The sequence below is a fragment of the Phalangium opilio genome, unplaced genomic scaffold, assembly GCF_054372755.1.
Source record: "Phalangium opilio isolate 3A_F unplaced genomic scaffold, DU_Popi_V2 ptg000077l_1, whole genome shotgun sequence".
NCBI classification, from domain to species: domain Eukaryota; kingdom Metazoa; phylum Arthropoda; class Arachnida; order Opiliones; family Phalangiidae; genus Phalangium; species Phalangium opilio.
Window position 1 is genome coordinate 2833728 of NW_028324185.1, and position 19691 is coordinate 2853418.

The following is a 19691-nucleotide window of genomic DNA, read 5'->3' on the forward strand; positions in this document are numbered from 1 at the left end:
TGGTTTCGGTTAACGCACCAAAAAGGCCTTTTAAACTTGTCAGGATAATGACTGCGGGGCAAACCCCTTGAATTAAATGTTTCGTGGTAGGAAGAGTCACCAACTAACAAAACAATAAATCAAAAAATAAATTCCATTCAAAACAATGCAAATGGTTCGACCATGCCCCTAAAAGCCATCACGTCTGAACGAAGTTACGTATAAATAAAAAACTGATGGGCATAAATCCTTTTGTTATGGATCGAGTTCGACCTCTTCCCCCTCCCCCCTTTTAATGTCATAAAACCAGGTAGGTGGTCCAATTAAAAAAAGGACAATAAATTCCAATGTATCTAAAAAAAGCTATCTAAAAACATCTCAAGAATGAGCGACCCTAACCACTAATACTAGTGTTATCATATTAAATTTAATCAAAGCAGTCGTCAAATTTTGTAACTATTGGTGTAAAAACCCGTATTTTTCATGATATTCAAATTTACTAGTAAGGAACAATTTTAATGACGTAACTGAATGTTTAAACTTAACCATTTCGTAAGATTTCTCTCTTTTGTTAGTCCGTTTGTACGTTTCGGTTTGTACTATTCCCCCGTTTGTATATACTCTCGTATTGTATCTAGACTCTTGTGCCATGGAGGGGGGTCGTACCCAAGCCCTGCAGGCTTCACTACCCTATCCCTCGAGCCTTATTAAATAAATAAATAAATTGCAACGATAAGAGTAAAGTTAGTTTTGAGGTATAGAAAATTAAATTCCTTAAGTCTGCAACACCATCGCGTTATGTATTGAAATTAATGATTCTGAAATTAATGAAAATATATTTTTCATCGAATCATTTTGATAAATATATTGCGAAAATCATCGCTACATTTTTAGTCATGTGAACTCTTTTTCAAATGACTCGTTTCGTCATTTTAAGGCAACTAAAGAAACAAAGTGAGTTGGATTAACTGAAGTCAGTACTTTTTCAAACTTTGTATGCAATTCTTTGGGGAATTTAGGAAACCCAAATAAGCATTTTTATAGAAAAATGTTGCGTATAATTTTTCCTTCTATTTGCTAGAAATCCACGATTCATGCACTGACATTAGCTAAATGACACTCTGTGTTGTACTTTGAACTTTTCGCTGGTGCTATAATCTGTTTTAGTAAATAGGATGTATGTTTTTTCTAAAGGTGTTAGTTAAAATCTGTGTTTTTCCCTAGAACAGTGTAAATAGCAGTGATTTTCTAGTGTGAAACTATGTAGATAATTCGACATTGTAAACATATACTTTGGGTATTTTAATACTCGTGCTCGAATGGATGGACGTTTCCTAAGAAATACTTTGTTTAATTAGCTTAGTCTCTGTATAGTAAAACATCGCTATACTATTTACTGCGAAGAGGGGGGGGGGTTAAGAGGTATTAAATTTTTATTTAAATAGAAAAAAATTGGTGAAATTTTGCTAAATCAAGTGTTTTTGGTGAAACATAGAGTAATTTCGATAAATTTAGCTAAAATTTATCGAAACGTTTTAATTAATTTGAAATGTTTTTCAAATGACTCGTTCCGTGTCTGTCAATTGTCACGTGCATGACTGATTTCGTGTCGGTGGTTTATTCATTTCCCCATGTATTCCTATGGGTTTTTAAAAATTTTAAATGCTCAATTTCGTTGCGAAAAAATGTAACGTGGTTGATCAAAAACGTTTCGATTGTTTTTTACTTTTAACACGAAATGCGTTGTGAATGATGCTTCTTTCAATACCGTTTTTACGTTTTCCACAAATTTTTGATTTACGCTGCCGATAATTTTGATAAATATAGTACGTTTAGGTCAATGCTTCGGTCTAATGATATATTGCCTTTCTGTTGACGCAACGGAAACATCTTAAACTTGTTGAGGCTTGTCCTAATAATGCCCTCGGGGCAAACACCTGTAATCAATTAAATGCTTGAAACCCCATCGTAGGATGAATCACCAGCCCCCATTAATAAAGCAATAGATCACTCTAAATATAAATTCCATTGATTCAATACAAATGGTTCGACCCCCCCCCCAAAGCCATTAAGACACGCCTGGACATGTTTACGTATAACTAAAAAACAGATGGAATGTCTTAACACGTTGGTAGTGAGTCATAAATCACTCTAAATATAAATTACATTGATAGCAATGCAAGGAATCAAGTGACATTTACATGCCCCCCCCAAAGACCTTTAGACACGTCTGAACGTGCTTGCGTATAAATAAAAGCAGATTGGGATAAATTCTTTTGTTATGAACCATGTTCGACCTCCTCCTCCCCCTTAATGTCATGTAACCTACACCTGCTGGGTTGCCAAAAGGGGATTTTGTAAACTATAGAGAGTCATTTCAGTTCCGAACTCTGGTGAGAAAGGTTGTTGACAAGGTTAGTAAGAAATCATGTGTTACGGTATATGTAATTCTTTTTTGATTAAAATGTCGCTTAAAATGTGTGCTAATTAGAAAATATATGAAGCAGTCTAGCTATATTCGTGTATACTTTAGTTAGGATCAGCATTTTATGATGTTTTATAGTAATTTTTGTTCATTTTAACTGATTACCAGCTACCAAGTTGTGTAAAAACTGCCGTAATTCCCCTTTTATGATATAAAAATGTGCTATTGTTTTAACCCTGTAACTCAATAACCAATACACAAAAGGAGTACACCTAGAACCGCGTCGTATTCGAACCTTCTTCAATAAACTATGTAAACCCTATCTCAATTAAAACTAGTTCTTTAGTATAACATAAGCATAAATGGAGAGACCTCAAAATCATACAAAGAATAACAACAAGGGAAGGGTAGGTGTAGAAAGGGCCTACTGAACCTATATAAATCACACCATAAATGTATACAATATCATAAAGATATACCAAATAATAACAATACAAAACATGAGTACCTAGAACCGCATCATAGTTTAGTTTTCAATAAAATACGTAAACCCTAACTCAATTAAAACTAGTTCTTTAGTATAACATAAGCATACATGGAGAGACCTTAAAATCGTACAAAGAATAACACTACGGGAAGGGCGTGTGTAGAAAGAGCTTACTGAACCTATATAAATCATACCCTAAATGTACACAATATACTAAAGATACACCGAATAATAACAATACAAAACATGAGTACACCTAGTACCGCGTCGCAACTTAATTTGTAACTGTAATTGGGCAATGTAAACCATATCTCACTTAAAACTAGTTCTTTAGTATAACATAAGCATACATGGAGAGACCTCAAAATCATACAAAGAACAACATTACGGGAAGGGTGTGTGTAGAAAGGGTTTACTTGAACCTATAGAATTACCTACACATTATACCCTAAATGTACGCAATATCCTAAAAATACACCTAATAATAACAATACAAAGCATACATCCTTACTGTAGAACTTAGTCTTTGCTTAATTTTCAATAAACTACGTAAACCTAATCTAGTTCTTTAGTATGGCATAAGCATACATGGAGAGACCTTAAAATCATTCAAAAAAAACAACATTACGGGACGGGTGCGTGTAGAAAGGGTCTACTGAACCTATAGAATTACCATTAAATCATCCACTAAATGTATACAAGATCCTAAACATACACCAAATAATAACACTATGGACACTGAATGTCGTCACCAAGTCACATGACGTCGTACCAATACACTAAAAACAAATTCAAATTTCCCGCCAACAATATCACGTGATACGTGCCGTCCCCCCCCCAACCATATTTTCCCCCTTCAGGCACGGTACCATCTAGAGGAACGAGATAGATAGAAAAGGGGGGGGGCAACAAATGGGGCTACGTAAAGGCCGCCTGTATACCGAATTAATTCGGTATACAGGCGGCTATACTCTCTCCAGTCTGAACACCTGGTTTCTAACACCACCATCTTCTGGTCTTTGTTTTTGTCCATCCCACATGGACACCAGTCTGTACACCTGGCTTCTAACACCACCATCTTCTGGCCTTTGTTTTTGTCCATCCCACATGGACACCAGTCTGTACACCTGGCTTCTACTCCTTAAGGTTAAGACATACGCGGCGATCGGCCAGGGTTACGAGAAACGTCCGGCCTCCCAATGGTGGGGCTTCCACCAAAGGTTCACGCAATTGCGCTGTTCTTATCCATAGCTGCGATTCGACACCCTTATATACTACCTATTTGATGAAGGCGAAGCAACCGGCGTATGCTTCATTTCAAACGCCAATATTAGTCAAGTCTCTCAAGAATGTTTAATTGTTCTTTTTCAAAACGATGTAACGCTCAATAAGGCGAACAACTATCGAAGAAAATATTTAATATTAATTATATTTATTTTAATATTTAAGATAATCATGTCTCTCAACTCAAAATTAATACGGAAAGGGTAAAACAGCAGTCTATGTGTTTGTCTATATGTGTCCGTCCGTTGTAACACTAGTGCGCTGCGTTAGAAGTTCGTTTTGTTTTGATGTGTAAAGAAATCCTTCAGAACCTTAATATTCCCGTTTTCCATAATATAAAATGAATATGTGGAAATATTTTTCGTAATTATGATGCATTTAGTATTTTTGTAGCTTTAAAGCTCCGTTTCATTTTGATATTCCAAAGATTTTTTTTAATATTATTATTTAAAATGGATGTTTATATTTTACTTAAGCTATACTACATCTGTTTATAGCATAATCCTTTCTAAAGTCACAGTGAATACAAGCTCAACGCTGCTATGTTGGTCAAATGAACTTTTGTTTGTCAATAGGCCTAGTGAACCAGAAAGTAAACGTTTGGGTTTGGTTTTCGTTTCTGAATGCAGAGACATTAACGGTTCAGAGTGAGCCGAAAGTTAAATACACTTTTAAATAATTAGGCTTAGATTTTATAATCATGGTGGAAATCTGGGCCGCGTTCAGCAGAGCCCAGCGCTGCTAGCAGTGTCCTACATAACTGGGTTTTGTTTTTGTATTTTGACGTCACGGTCCTTAGCGCTGAGCTAGCGCGGTCTTCAAAAAAAATATAGCGATTTCCACTGACTGCTCCAAAGAGTGCTCTCAGGGTTAGGATGACGTAACTGCCCTCAGCGAGTTTTGGAGAGAATAGTTTCGTCAGTGGAACACGATCGAGAGGTCCGAGCGCGCTCTGAATAATCAAAAGTGGCGCCGTGCGGAGACGAAATTGTAATAAAATGTATATATCTTGACGCAAATGGGCTGAAACCAATTAATAGACTTATCATTTCCATTAATTTACAAAAAAATCTATTTTGAGTAATGATCGACCACGTCTCTGATATAATTATTGGTTTTAGGATGAGGCGTAATATCTTTAAAGTAATGATAAAACCTCTTATTCTTCATCTTCAGAACTTTCAGAAGATGATTCCAGAAATAAATAAGCATAAGCGAGAGCCTGTCTTCTATGAGATACCGCGTGGTGCGCCATTTTAATTTTGTTACGTCATACTCGAGCACCGTCGCTCCGTCGAATTTTTCAGAGCACGAAAGAGCAATTCTCGGGCAGTTTTTGGGGTCAGTGGAAAACGCGATTCTGGGCGAGTGTTGCACTCGTGTTCCCAGTGGCGGACGAAAACGTGCCGAGAGAAATCGCTAATAGTCGGCTTTTTGGATAACGTGACGTAAGACGCGTAGTTCTCAGCTTGGCGAAAAAACCATGGAGGAATTAATACAAAAAGCTTTATGGGACTATAGCTATTTAATTGGCGTGAAACCAGTTGATCACGCGAGAATTTTAAGAGATATGTTATTTTCTAATTTTAATTATAAAAGTTGTTATCTATCTCTATAAATATGTTATCCTACAATTTTTGTTAAGCCTTGGTACCTTGCACGCTTTATTGCGCTAGCGTCATTTATGAAACGCCGATGACCGGAGAAAAGCTATGACGACAGAGCTCACCGGTAAACATTTCCAAAATCCGCTGTCTTTTTTGGTGAGCTCTGCTGAACGCAGCCCAGACCAGTGAAAGGTCTGATTGTAATCGGATAATAGCTTCGTGTTTTCATGCTTTTTATGGTACGCATTTACTTTCAGTGTGTGTAGCCACAAATAAGCTTTGGTGTTATGTAACGTTAAGTCATGTTGTTAAACTAAGAAAATCGTTGAGGTGAAACGAGAGGATAGTGTTTACATGCCAACCCTGTTGTGAATATGGCTTTGAACATAGAGGGCATACAGTTGAGGAGTAGAAAATTGGGCCTTTACAAACACGTAAAGGTAATATCCCTCCAAAGTTTTATCTCTTCATTTCCCGTTTTTCCCCCATCGGATGATTTTAATGTGTACAAGTATATCATTATTGGATGTAAAATGTCGTCTGATTTACAGTAAATTTGCTATGCTTTGTATACTGCTTTAATATTTCATAAATTTTAACTTAAGAAACATTTCCATATCTGGGTAAATAAGTTTGTAAGTAGTCGTCTTGACTCGGAGAGGTAATATTTTGGTTTTCCCAACTTGTTTAAAACATGTTTCTGGGACTTCACCACACCAATATTTTTTAAAGGCCTATTAGCGCATTATGTCCATGAACCTTTTACTTATTAGGAGCTGTTGTTGACTTACGACTAAATAGCGTATACAGTCTGCGACTGATAAAAAAGCTAGATAAAAATGCCCTTGAAATTATATTTCCTCGGCCTCCCCAATCACAATTTCACAAACATACTTTGCATTCACTATTCACGCAGCTCCTCGCCGTAACGGATCATTTTAGTCGAGGGAAACATCTGTCGTAACTCGTAAGGTAAATGTTTTAACTTTTTCAGCTTTATAACAAACATTATAACTGAACTGCGGGTAGATTTTGAATATAATGTACGCGTTTAACGATACCATATTTTCCTGGTAAATACGGGAAAAAACAATCTTTTTTGAGCATTCAAAGTCGCGTTTTTCTATTAGATAAAAGATTATTCACTACTTACGAGGTTACCACCCCCTTTTCGGAGTGTTCTTCAGTTTTAAGGCTACTGAGAGCGACGAACTGATAGCGCCGATAGGTTAGAATGGCGTTTGTTAAAGGGATAGTCACTTAGCGTAACCGTTTCACAAGCTATACCATATTTATTAAAGGGGCTGTTCGGAGAGTGGGACAAACGACGATCTTCCTCATAGAGCTTAACATAGCGGGTGGGTAAAAAAGGAGAGGGGGTCGGACAGCCCCTTTAACTATATTAAAGGGATTACAATTTATATTTAAGAGTTATTAGTTTGGAAGTGCTTAAACGATTACACGCAACCCGTAATCGGTGTACAGGGAACTTAACAGTGGTTAGTCCCTCGAATAGAAACAAACTGATAATTAAAGTCGTAAAAAGGGTTTGCTTCTTAAAAAAGAGTGTTACGCTGCTATTTTAATTGGGTGGGCGTACACTGTTAGAAAAAAAGGTGTTTCATGGGTGTTCGGAAATACCTTGAGGTGTTTATAAACTCTTTTTTGAGTGTTTTTAACTGAGATGGTGTTTCCTCCGAAAAAAGGTGCTAGTTGACTCTTTTAAGGTATTTTTTAAGGAAATGGTGATTCACAGGCACGTAGACACACCTTTAGGTGTTAATTGACCCTTAGTTAATATTTTTTTAAACGGAAATAGTGTTATTAATATAAATCTGTTCGAATGGTGCGAATAAACACCTTTGGGATTTACTTTACACATTTTTAGCTGATATGGTGTTTTTTAAGTGAAAGGTTATTGATATGAGCTTAGAGGGAAATAATCTTCTAATTCTACCTGCATAGTGAAGCATCCTAAAAATATCCCAAAGATTTTAAAAATCAAAATTATTTTATATTTCTTAAGACTAGCTTATTCTAATATTTGAGAGAATTTATACTTATTTTGATTTTTCAATCATTGCAAAATAAATCTCGAAGAGTTAAATATGCTGGAATGTCTTGGAATTAGAGTAATTCGTAAAAAATCACTTGAATTTCCCCTTGACACAGGTTTTTATCTCTCAGAGTGACGATGACGTCACGGAGAGAAATTACACTGGACGTATCTGTGTGTCTGAGATGAAACAAAGCTTTATAGCTACACAACTACTAAAAGAATCGTAATGCCGAAAAATATTTAAAATATTTCCATTTAATATTCTGCAAAAAGAAAATGTAATCGTTTTGTAAGAGATCTTATCATCCTACTCGCTTTATATTAACTTTGATATGCGTGTTGTGTCTCGATTCAGATGCAATCTTCATTAATCGTTCTATATATACTCTCAATTTTGTCATTCGAAAGAAAGAAGTTTATCTTAAACAGGAGTCTTAAATAATTAAATAAATATAAGTGATATGAATTATTTTAATTGTCAGTATTTTTCGATAATTATAGTTAGGTCGGTTTAAGAAACTTAATTCCTAAAATAATCTTAAACATAGCTATCTATAAAGTTATACTTCTAGGAAACACCTATATCAGAACTTTTGTAAATTTTGGGTATATAAGGTGATTGATTCACACTAAGAGATAAGAAATGCGCAATTGCGTGAACCTTTGGTGGAAGCTCTGCCATTAGGAGGCTAGACGTTTCTCATGTCTCACGTGTGGCGTATGTGGAGTACACCAAAACCTAGTGCATGGTGTTGTTAGAAACCATTAAATACCGGTTGGAATTGGGTGAAACAATTGGTTGTTAGACAGCAGATGAAGGAGTAACGGATAGTTAATAATTGACGTTAAATAAGATGGATATAGCAACGAAGAAACATTTTCCGAATTTCTGTATACTGCGAAAGCTGTTCGGAAATGACGAACACGTTTGGTTAGATTTGCCAACTGCGAACGCGGTGACAGACAGACACACAGACACGTCCAGTACAAAACCTCTCCGTGACGTCATCGTCACTCGGAGAGGTAAAAATTCTACTTCATTACGCTATCGCCGCACTTGTATTTCTAATGGTATATACCACATACACTCTAATCTGTACTTATTGTCTTCTGACAACACCATCATATAGTCTTCAGTGTATACCACATACACGCCAATCTGAAACGTTGGCTTCTACTCCATTATCATCGTTGGGATTAAGATGTACGCGCGATCGGGTTACAAGAAACGACTAGCCTCCCAATTTCAGGGCTTAGACCAAAGGTTCACGCAATAGCGGTTATTCCTACCAATTTTGAATCAATCGCCTTATTTACCCTTACTTTCCACAAATTGTGAAAACAGTTTACGCTAGAAGTCAAACGTCAATAATAGATATGTTTAAAATCATTTTAAGAATAACGGTTCTTAAAACCACTTAACTAGAATTAAGGTAAAATACTGACGATTAAAAAAATTAATATCATTTATATTCATTTAAATATTTAAGATAATTTTCTTTCTTCGGAACAACACAAGTGAAAGTTTATATAGAACGAGTAATGAAGATTGCATCTGAGTTGAAACACTACACGCATATCAAAGTTAATATAAAGCGAGTTGGATAAAATTATCTCTTACAAAACCATAACATTTTCTTATTGTAGAATATTAAATGAAAATTTGTTAAGCATGTTTCGGCATTACGATTCTTTATGTTGTTTTGTAGCTATAAAGCTCTGTTTCATTTCAATATTCCAAGAAGATCTTTTATATTAATATATCAAATTTGGTGTTTACTTTTTAATTCAGCTTTACTACATTAATATACAGTGTAAACATGAAATTAAACTTTTCTAGTTACACTGAATGTTACTTTTAAATATTGGTTCCTTGAATTCTTGTGTCTTTGAGAAGGTTTTGACGGTTCACAGTGAGCCGAAAATTAAATACACATTTGAATCAGGTCCTTAAATAGAACTATTGAGGATATACAGTAAAGGTTAAACGTAACCATTTCACACGCATACCAATTCTTACACAGTTGAATAAGGCTTACAGCAGAAAAAACGTTTACCCTTAATCCACAGATCCAGCAGATTTTGAGCGACTAATCTATGGTAACTCATGTGTTTTGAAAAAATAAATTTCAAAAAACACCTTTTACAGAGTCTATAGACACCTTTCTGGTATAATTATAAACCTCTATTAAGGGTTTTGTTTTAAACCTAACAGGAATTAAAAAGCACCAATGTCATTGGAATTTAAAAACACCAAATTAGTCTCAAAAAAAACCTTTTTTTAAGGGTTTATAAACACTTTTTCTGGTATTAATATACACCTCTAATCAAAGCGATTAAAACACCTAACAGGATTTAAAAAGCACCTTCAGTGAAGGTATTATTTCGCACCGTTTTGAAAGGTGCGTATTGATATCCTCTCGAATGGTGCTTTTAAACAACATTAGAGGTGCTCCTGGGGATGCATTAGGAAACACCTCTAAAGGTTTCAAACAGTTCCATTTTTTTTAACAGTGTAGACAGGAATCTCATCCCATTAGACACTCAAAACAACACCATACTATCATGTCATATTACGCTAACTTAGCAAAAATATATCGCCTATCTATTTATAGAAGTTCAACATGGCTCTACCTAGCACGTTTAAGAAACTGGTCGCTCAAACATTGACTTCGGACTTCCGAAAAGCGGTAGAGGTCATTTCAGTACCCATGCAAACACCAGGACCCGATGAAGTTTTGGTCAAAATTAAGTCAGTATTTAAGTTGTGAAAAAGTAATAGAAGCGATACAGGGAATCTTTATCTGTCCTCCACTGATGAAGCTTCACTTTGGGGGGGGGGGTACTTAGCTCCGCCCTTGCCGAGTTCTGGCAAGGTAAAATTTGTGTTTAGAAAATCAGCCAGGATGTTAGGGGTGCCACTGAACCCGGCATTTGCTTTAAAAACCAATAAGGTTCCCTGCATCGCTTGAAATTTTTCCTAAATAAGAAAATATGGAAGGTGAACTGATTGATACTTTGTCTCCTTACAGATACGCGGGTGTTAACGCCACAGACGTGAACGTAACCGCGGGGCGTTACGGTAAAACTCAACTACCCTTCGGAGTTGGACTGGAGTTTGTCGGGGAGGTTGTGCAAGTAGGAAAGGATGTACTTCATCTTAAACCAGGACAGATTGTTGCCAGTTTTATGCAAGGATGTTTCTCGGAGTATTTAGTAAGTGAACCAATTGGGAGATGAGATCATTACGATCAAAAATTAAAAATAAGATTTATTTTTTTGTTGTAGGTAGCTCACGAAACTCACGTTTTCCCGTTACCCGATTCCAAGCCCGAGTACATCTCATTACTAATTAGTGGTTTGACCGCCACCATTGGTTTGGATATAGCTGGTGAGATTAAACCTAGTAACAAGGTCTTGGTGACCGCGGCCGCTGGTGCCTTGGGACAAATTTGTGTTCAGTATTTGAAACAGGAAGGTTGCCACGTTATTGGTCTATGTTCAACGGCCGAGAAAGCCAAAATTATCACCGTAAGTATTTCACTATCTATTTAGATTCTGTCTACATTAGGCCTATTTCCATCCTTGGTTTTTGTACAGTTTGTTATAAGACCCATGTTTTTCAAGCGTAACTAACAGGTACAGACAAAACTGGGTTACTAATTATTTTATTTTTTCAAAGGACTTGGGATGTGATCACGTTATCAATTACAAAGAAGAGGATTTGGATCAAGTATTAAAGGACACTTACCCCGTAAGTCCTCGTTCACTCCGTCGGTGTTTTGTTGATTCAATTATTGAAATGAGTTGTGTGACTAATTATATGCATTTAGGATGGTTTGGACGTTATCTGGGAAACGATTGGCGGTAGTGTCTTTCAAACGCTCAGCCGTCACTTGGCCATTAAGGGAAGACTAGTAGTCATTGGAGCCATAACAGGGTACAAAGCGGAAGGAAATCTCCCCAAAGTTGATTTGGGGGAGTTACCCGTTCAAGTAAGCCATTGCCACTATTATCAAAAACAAATAGGGGGAAGTACGTATCAAAGGGGCATCTCGCGAGGCGTCGAGGAAGTCGGGGATGAATACACTTCCCCAAAACTATTTTCTCCTCGTCTGTTGAACGAACTTGTGGTGTAGCGTGTAAGAAACTTTCTCTCGGTATGAATGAACTTTCTCTCTCTTGGATGAATGGAACCGTGTTTTTTATGGGAAAGGGACGCTTTACACTTGCTTAAGCTGGAGATACGCGCGCACTTCCTCCTATTTACTTCTGCTAGTATCATTTCCTGAGCGCTATATTTCTTATTCATAGCTTCGTTTCAAATCGGCCGCTATTCGTGGTTTCCTGTTACCACATTACGCCCATCTTTTCGGCGAGTATTTCGTCAAACTCTTAAAATCCTTCCAAGAGGGTAAAATAAAGTTCAACTTGGACGATGGTTCTCAAACATCGGAAGGAAAATTCGTCGGTCTTGAAGGAGCCATACGAGGAGTCGAGGTATAACTATCTTTCTAATAAGTATTTATTCAAGTCTAATTTTCAAATATTACGCAGTATTTGCACAGTGGAAAAAGCGCCGGAAAGGTGTACATTACCATTCAGTAATAAACAACGAAACATATTGAAAGATCATACCTATACTAATTGAATTGTTTTGTAAAGTTAATATTATACCTATTAAATATATTTCATCCATATTACGCGCGTATTTTGACTTACTAGATCAGTTACATAATAACACTAAACATGACACTAAGTTGTGTGTCCGAATAGAATAGAATAGCATTGCAGTCGCGTAACTTATTATTTGTTAAAAAAAATGTATGCTCTTGGAAACTTATATTCTCACGTCTTTTATGAAAAGTACAGTCCTATGATTGCTAATAATTCTGCTTGGACACGTAGGTTAGTGTTAATTTGACAAGTGATATACTAAAACGATGAACATACTCGTGAATGCGATATTAGTACATTAATACTGGAACTTCAGTTTCACATCTACCCGTCTTCTTCTGCAACATCGATGTTTATTTGAAACGCGTTTCCTACTTGTTGATCTTCGCGTTCTCACGATATCCGCGAAGAACTCGACGATGGACAGCCCAGTTGCGATTGCTAGGAGACAAGAGGATATGATGAAGGCCAATTTCAACTGTTCCATGGTCAAGGCATTCAATTCCAATTGCACAGACAGATCGGATGACTTTGACTCACGTCGAATGCAAGATTGCACTGGACGAAATATCACTTTCTCATATCGTCTTATCTGATTAGTTTCGGTAAATCGACGAACACTAAACGAAAGAATTATTCTGCATGTTAAATATGAACAATCATAAACCTATACTATTCTCTTTAAGGAAGACTCGAAAGGTTATTTTTTTTTTTTACCACCTACTCACACTAGTGCTTAGCCGTTAGGCCTTTAGCACCAGGAAGAATTGAGCGAGAGACCCTACGCGGCCCAGCACTGACGAGGGCCGCTAGGTCGTATGTGTAGAAGCAGGGAAGGATTGAGGTTCACTTGGGAGGTGACGGAAGGTGGAATTGGGGTAAGTCACCTCCGGCGGACACGGGACAGTCGGCACCTATAGGGTAGGATCGCCGACCTGTGTCGTATTTCCTCAAACTTTGCCGCCCAGAAGCTTGGCTTACAGGAGTGCGCCACACTCCCGGCCTCGAAAGGTTATTTGCTAAGAGCATGTTTCTACTTTTATTCCTAGCGCATGAGCAATAATGTCGCGAGGTCTTATGACTGTGACGTAGCAACACGAGGTCGGAAGCGGGCGCAAAGTGCAACGCGCAGCGATTCAACTTACTCGTGACGCTAAATTTATCATAAATAATGATTAGTCTGGCTAATCCCTCAAAATCCGCCTAGATATGTTTAGACTACCAATGATTCCAATTAGCTAATGAATTCATGTTTAGAATTCGTAACACGTAGTTTATAAGAGGGCAAGACCACGTGGTGGGTACCCAGCTGTCCGAACTTACGTTGCACTGATGTCAGCGACGAGCTTTTCGTTCATAAATCTCGAATAGCCAATAGTAATCTGCATTTCGTTGTAGGATTTTGAAATTGCGAAGGACGATACTCGGCAAGGTCTTAACTTATTAAGTACATCGTAGATTGACGTCTCGGTCATTAGCAAACACTTTCGGCCATTTGAAACCTCCTCCAATAAGCTCAGATTATAATACTCGTCCGATCGGATCTGAGAACCTTCTATCTGCGTGACGCGTCGGTAGATTTCTTGATTTCCTACGTTTCTCGATTTCTAAAAACATTCAAGGCTGTTTAACCCGGAAAATTTTAGGCTCGGTTATATAAACGAAATGTACTTACGTTTAAGAAATCTAGTTCGTTGCTATTAGCTGGTAAAATGGGTTGAATATCGGGAAAACGTAAAATGTCTTCGACTTTTTTGATATACTGAACAACGGGAATGGTGGACAACAAGGCGATCAAATGACCTCCGATAAGGGTCAAGATGAAGAAATTTTGAATTGACCAGACGACGTAAACAACGCGTTCAGTGTGCGAGAATGACGATTTTGGACGACCTGCGCGTTTAAAATAATAATTGGTCTTATACATCAGCGTAAGTTGCCATGTCGTACGTACCTTTAAGCATTAAACCTTCGATTATCCGCCATATTGTCAAACCTTTCCAACGTCTACGCGTTGCTTTATGACTAAGACATCCAATGACGTAGACAATTAAGAATGAAGTTACCATCAACAGAAATAACTGAAATGCATCAAAGTAAATTCATGTTTATGGGAGTGTTTAAAATTTTACAATTTAAGTGAGACTCGCCCTCCAATAAATTTTGACTATACTAATTAAAATACCACTATTTATACTTAAATAAATTTATACTAAGCCGTTTGTTAAACTCTTGAATATTTACAAAATTGAATTTCATGAAAATGAAATAAGGAAACTTACCTCGAATTCATCGAAGCCAAGTTTGACATTGGACAGTGTTCTCGGAGCATTTTCCGGAATGCCAACTAAAATTACGGAAGATACTCCATCCACAGTTGGAGAATATTGTAGAACAGATCGTCGCCCAATAGTTGGAAGGAAGGGCGTTAATATCATGTCCGACTTCTGTTGTAATGAAAAAAAAGCCAATCCTTGTAGGGATTCCCTTTGAGACTTGTGTGATAAGATTTCAATTACATTTCTATTGACCAGTCCAATCATTCCATTCCAACGACCAAGAATGGTACTTCGTCTGCCCCAACCGCCTTCCACGGGGCTTACAAACTCATAACTGTGAGTATACCAGTATTTCAAATACATGAAGGGTTAAAAACAAAAGTTCATACATAAAAACAAAAAGTGTACTTCAGTGAAGCGTGCTTGCGCCGTGTAATATGGGAAACCCCCTTTACACTCGGCGTTTTGAGGTATATATTATAGTATTTACCTTAAATTTCGTATTCTTGAAAAGTCGTTGATCATATCGTACATATAACCGCTGTAACCTTTAACGTTACCATTGTCATCTTTATGAAGGTATGTGTACGGGGCAAACTGAAATGGTAAGTGCAAGAAGTAATATCTAGTTTATTAGGGAGAAGGTATAAATTCGCCTGCACATTTCCAGCTTTATCTCCAGTCCAAACGTAGCCTGTCCGATCGAGTTCCTTCTCCCTAATAAACTAGATATCGCTTCTTGGTAAATGTGAAGAATAATCGTACACACTGTAAAGGGTGGTTCTCAAATGCGCAGTCCCTATAGCGCATTACACCCTGAGCGCAGTTTTGAAGAAGTAAGGCGTAGTTACGTGAAATAATACAGTATCTATAGTGTGAACTAAAGGTTCTTGAGATATTTACTCATCCGCTTCGTAACTCTAACTGAGCTATAGGGTGCCAGTAGTTAGGAACTGAATGATCTGAATTGAACAGAACTTCAAGCTTATCAGTCTGTTGAAGCTATAGCGATCACAAATGACTGACAATGCACTTTTCTGCGCACTATCTATTCTACTAATTGCGTTGATTGACTGGTTGAGTTAGCTAAACCAGAAATTGACTTCTCTTTTGGGTTTTAATGGCAGGGACTAAGCTTCAAAGCTTTACGTGGATTTTTCATCGAAATCAAGGGTTTCTTATATTACTTCCGGTGAAACCCGGGGACTATTCTTTAAAAACCAATCGTAAAAACTTACCGTTATTATTGCAATTCGAATATGAGGATAAGCATTATTCCGCATAACTACTGTCTTCGAGTAACTTAATGATTTATGGCCAGTGTGGACGTTTAAGGAAGGCGGGTTCCACTTATGAATAATTAAAGGTGTCAAAAAGCGATCAAAAGACCGCGTTACACCTTTTCCAATACATGACCTTCTTGAACTACTCTATATTCTCAACGCGTTCCCTTTTTAAGACAGATCAGGGTTTCTACAATATCTTACAATCGCGTTCAAAGTTCAAACTAAATCAGTAATCCGTTAAATTAATCTGGGCTAATTTAATATGGACTTCTGATTCCAGCAATAATGAACCAGGTTTAATTTTACGCGTTTTAACATAAGTTTATAAGATATGTTCCATAAGTATGACACTACCTCTACTTCGTAACGCTAGAGACTTACTGAGATATAGTTCGAGAACGTCAAGCGAGAACTGAGAACAAAACCACTAGCGCCCGAGAAAGTGTCCCCTCCCCTGGAATTAATGGAGTGGTCTATTCCATGAGCAATTTCGATTTCCTTCAGTTTTCAGTAATGTGAAAAAAGCCTGGTTTTGAACCAATTTCAAAATTCTGTAACCTTTGCTCCATTGTAGCATTATTTTTAGTTGATGATCCAGATAGTGTAGCAATCCTGAACTAAACTTCAATAACTTTTCTGGAGAAACATAAGTAAAGTTTTTGGTTTCGTGAGAAAACCAACAGCTGACGTTCCAAAATATAGAAATTACTTTGCGAAATGTTAAAAGGATACATAGTTTTCAGACTAGGAGGATTCGTACCAATTACACCAGGAGGCTAAGTCCTTAAAAAACTGCATTTATACACAATCCCTGGCGACACGTTTTCAAACCCACAGACCAGAAATTAGAAATTATTACGTGTATTGCAGTTTGACATTAAGTTTAATCGATATGAGAAATTTGGTTTTAATCGCGTAGTTCAAACATTTGTTATGATTAGAAATAATACAACAAAAACGGGTATAAATTCGGAGTTTCGAGATAATTGAGCTTAGATTTTCACGTATGAAATTGTATAGAATATGTTCTCGTAAAAACTTATCCGTGTCAAATAATTAAGGCGAACAAATACAAAATGAGCTTTTAGCATTTTAAATTTTTAATTTTTCAGGGTGGAACGGATAAGAAGAACACTTATTTAGTACAGGCAAAGGCACAGCGTTGCGCGCAATATAATAATAATAATATCAAATGTGGATGAGAGGGAAAGTATGACAATGGCTTAGAGCCTGTGTTAAAAAACGCGGACATCAAAGTTTCGCCAATAACTATTTAGTTTGCTAGTGCCTGATGGACTTGCAAACTCGCGACTGAAAGTAGTTCAGACATTTATGCTCCTTGGTTTAACCATAGCCCACTCGATCACGCGCATCACGACGCAAGCTGCTCGCGCTATAGCTAAATTACCGGGTTTTTTTAAAACGTGTCTAGTTTTATATGTTCTTCTATTGCTTCGATAACCTTACTTAAATCCATTTTATACCTTCAAATCATTTTTAAAACATTACCAGCTACTCTGTCCTGACTACAAACACAAATCGAGGAAGTTCTAGCATACACAATAGCGGACGACGGTAACCGCGTAACCGCGAATTAACACAAGACCTATTTTAAGGGAGTGAACAGGCCCAGTATAGCTACGCCAATAAAACGGTCAACTACGGCGAAACTCTGATGACTCGCGACTTTTGGCCATTTTCATACTTTTCCTCTCATCCACTTTTGATAATATTAATAACTTTCGTTTCGTCCGACGTTTATGAATTCCACCATTACGATGCAAATTTATTATTTTTATTAAAAAGGAAAAAAAGACTCTTATTTTCAAAATTCCCTTTAAACTTGTCTCTAACGCGAAGGTCTAAATCATCAACTTCTTATAGGGTTTTACGGTCAACTAACAATATTTCCAAATATATACTCCACGGGGATTATTCGGAAGGGAACGCGCGGCGGCACCTTTGAGCTTTGAAGTCAGGGCGCCGGCGCGGTGGGGTTTCCCAGCTGCGAGGCTTGCTAAACTTCAAGGATGCCGATTTAACAGTGTAGATACTACATACCAACGGGTTGGGAACCACCTTCAGGAGGGTTTTCCCCAAGAATATATATTCCCCAGTACCGGAAACAGACACGATATTTTGGGAATGCGGAAAGATTACCACTTCCTTTTTTGCTCCATCCACAATTATATCGTGACTGACTTATAATTTAACGCCCATACCGACCCTCTTTACCTAGGAAGTTGAAATTTCGCAGGGACGTTATTCTTAACAAGTAGATGATCATTAAGAAATATTTTTGTATATTGACGGGATTTTCTTAATATTTATTTCGTAACCCAAAGATACTGGCAACCACAGAGGCATGAGCCTATATAATGTGGTTACCTGGACAAAACAATACATTAAGAATAAATAAGATACACAAATCAAAATATGAGCGCGTCCTAAGGATACGAGGAAACACTTTGATGTAATTGTTCCCAAAAAACCAAATACTTGAGCGTCCACCAATTATAGTAGATGTGAAATTCATGAGGTTTAAAAATAAATAGTTTTTAGACTTTAAGGGTTACAGGTCGGAATATTTTCTAATTATAGATATGAGGAATAGCTTTCAGGGTGTGACCCCCAATGGTACTAAAATTAAGGCTTGAGCTGTGAACCATTTAGTATCCCTTTAGACTTAATTCCCTTAAAGTGAGAATTTCTTATGACTAGGTTAAGCATAAGCAGATAATCTTCTTCTTCCATCATTAGGTTTTGGTATAACGTCTCCTGTTCCCTTCCTTTACGTCAGCGCCTAAGAGAAATCGGGCGCCAAAAATGCAAGAGAGATTTTTATTTCGATGGTACATACGCTATAGAATCTTGGTGGCGTTGTTAAGACAAAGTTAAATGCGACAGAAAGTAATGTCGGTCTTAAAAACGGTTGAAGAATGCTTTATTTGAAATTATAAAGCCTGTAGTGGCGTATCAATTAGTTGCATATTCTGGTAATTAAGCTGGTAGACGTCACAGAACAAACCCTCCTACACGCGAGGAAAAAAGAAATAATCTTACCACTTATTTCGGTCTTTTTGGAGCTAAATTTTGAAAATACGCGCCTTTTTACTGGCGGTGGCGGGCGGCCCTCACCGGGAACGGCCCATTTAGTCTTTAGATAGACGCCTTTTCTATTGGGTGCTAGCAATCAGCCACCATGGAGAAGTAATATTATAGGAGACAAGATGCATTTGATAGGAACTTTTGTTTTCACTCCAAGAAAACTACTCTACCGTCGGATACCGTCCTTAGGATTTGTCCCAAGATAAAGTCGAAGACCTTTTCCACGATTTGGGTCCCATTTCAATCTTCTCCGCCAGACATATTTGACGGCCCCCATCCTATAAAGGTGGATTAATTCCAAGTTGCCAGAAAACCTTTCCACGAAAAAGAAAAAAAGGGGATCTATATTGCTGTAATATTTTCGGAATCTATTAAATACGAGGACAGTCACATTTCTACATTATTCCTAGCCTATTTCATATTTTGTTTATTAATTGACTTTTTCTTGTTAATATCTAATAAAATCTCATGATTTATAAGTGACATTTCCATAAGCAATT

The 19691-nt window shown here is 37.2% G+C and overlaps 2 protein-coding genes and 1 long non-coding RNA gene across 3 annotated transcripts; 2 read left to right on the forward strand and 1 right to left on the reverse strand.

The window, feature by feature from the left end:
- Positions 1-5686: 5686 nt before the first annotated feature.
- LOC149656762 (uncharacterized) lies at positions 5687-6353 on the forward strand. The gene is made up of 2 exons (XR_016370023.1): positions 5687-5974; positions 6040-6353. It is a non-coding gene; the product is annotated as an uncharacterized LOC149656762 (long non-coding RNA).
- A 288-nt stretch (positions 6354-6641) lies between these two features.
- Positions 6642-12541, forward strand: LOC149656763 (prostaglandin reductase-3-like). Its single transcript, XM_089844788.1, has 8 exons — positions 6642-6754; positions 10457-10593; positions 10874-11057; positions 11130-11372; positions 11524-11595; positions 11675-11836; positions 12156-12341; positions 12399-12541. The coding sequence occupies exons 2-8, from the start codon at positions 10466-10468 to the stop codon at positions 12447-12449; spliced, it is 1026 nt and encodes a 341-aa protein (XP_089700914.1). The 5' UTR covers positions 6642-6754; positions 10457-10465; the 3' UTR covers positions 12450-12541.
- Positions 12542-12747: 206 nt separating this feature from the next.
- LOC149656764 (glutamate receptor-like) lies at positions 12748-15421 on the reverse strand. The gene is made up of 7 exons (XM_089844626.1): positions 15288-15421; positions 15038-15131; positions 14801-14965; positions 14473-14599; positions 14194-14411; positions 13842-14125; positions 12748-13138 (listed from the first exon to the last, which is right to left on the reverse strand). The coding sequence occupies exons 1-7, from the start codon at positions 15329-15331 to the stop codon at positions 12817-12819; spliced, it is 1254 nt and encodes a 417-aa protein (XP_089700752.1). The 5' UTR covers positions 15332-15421; the 3' UTR covers positions 12748-12816.
- Positions 15422-19691: the final 4270 nt, after the last annotated feature.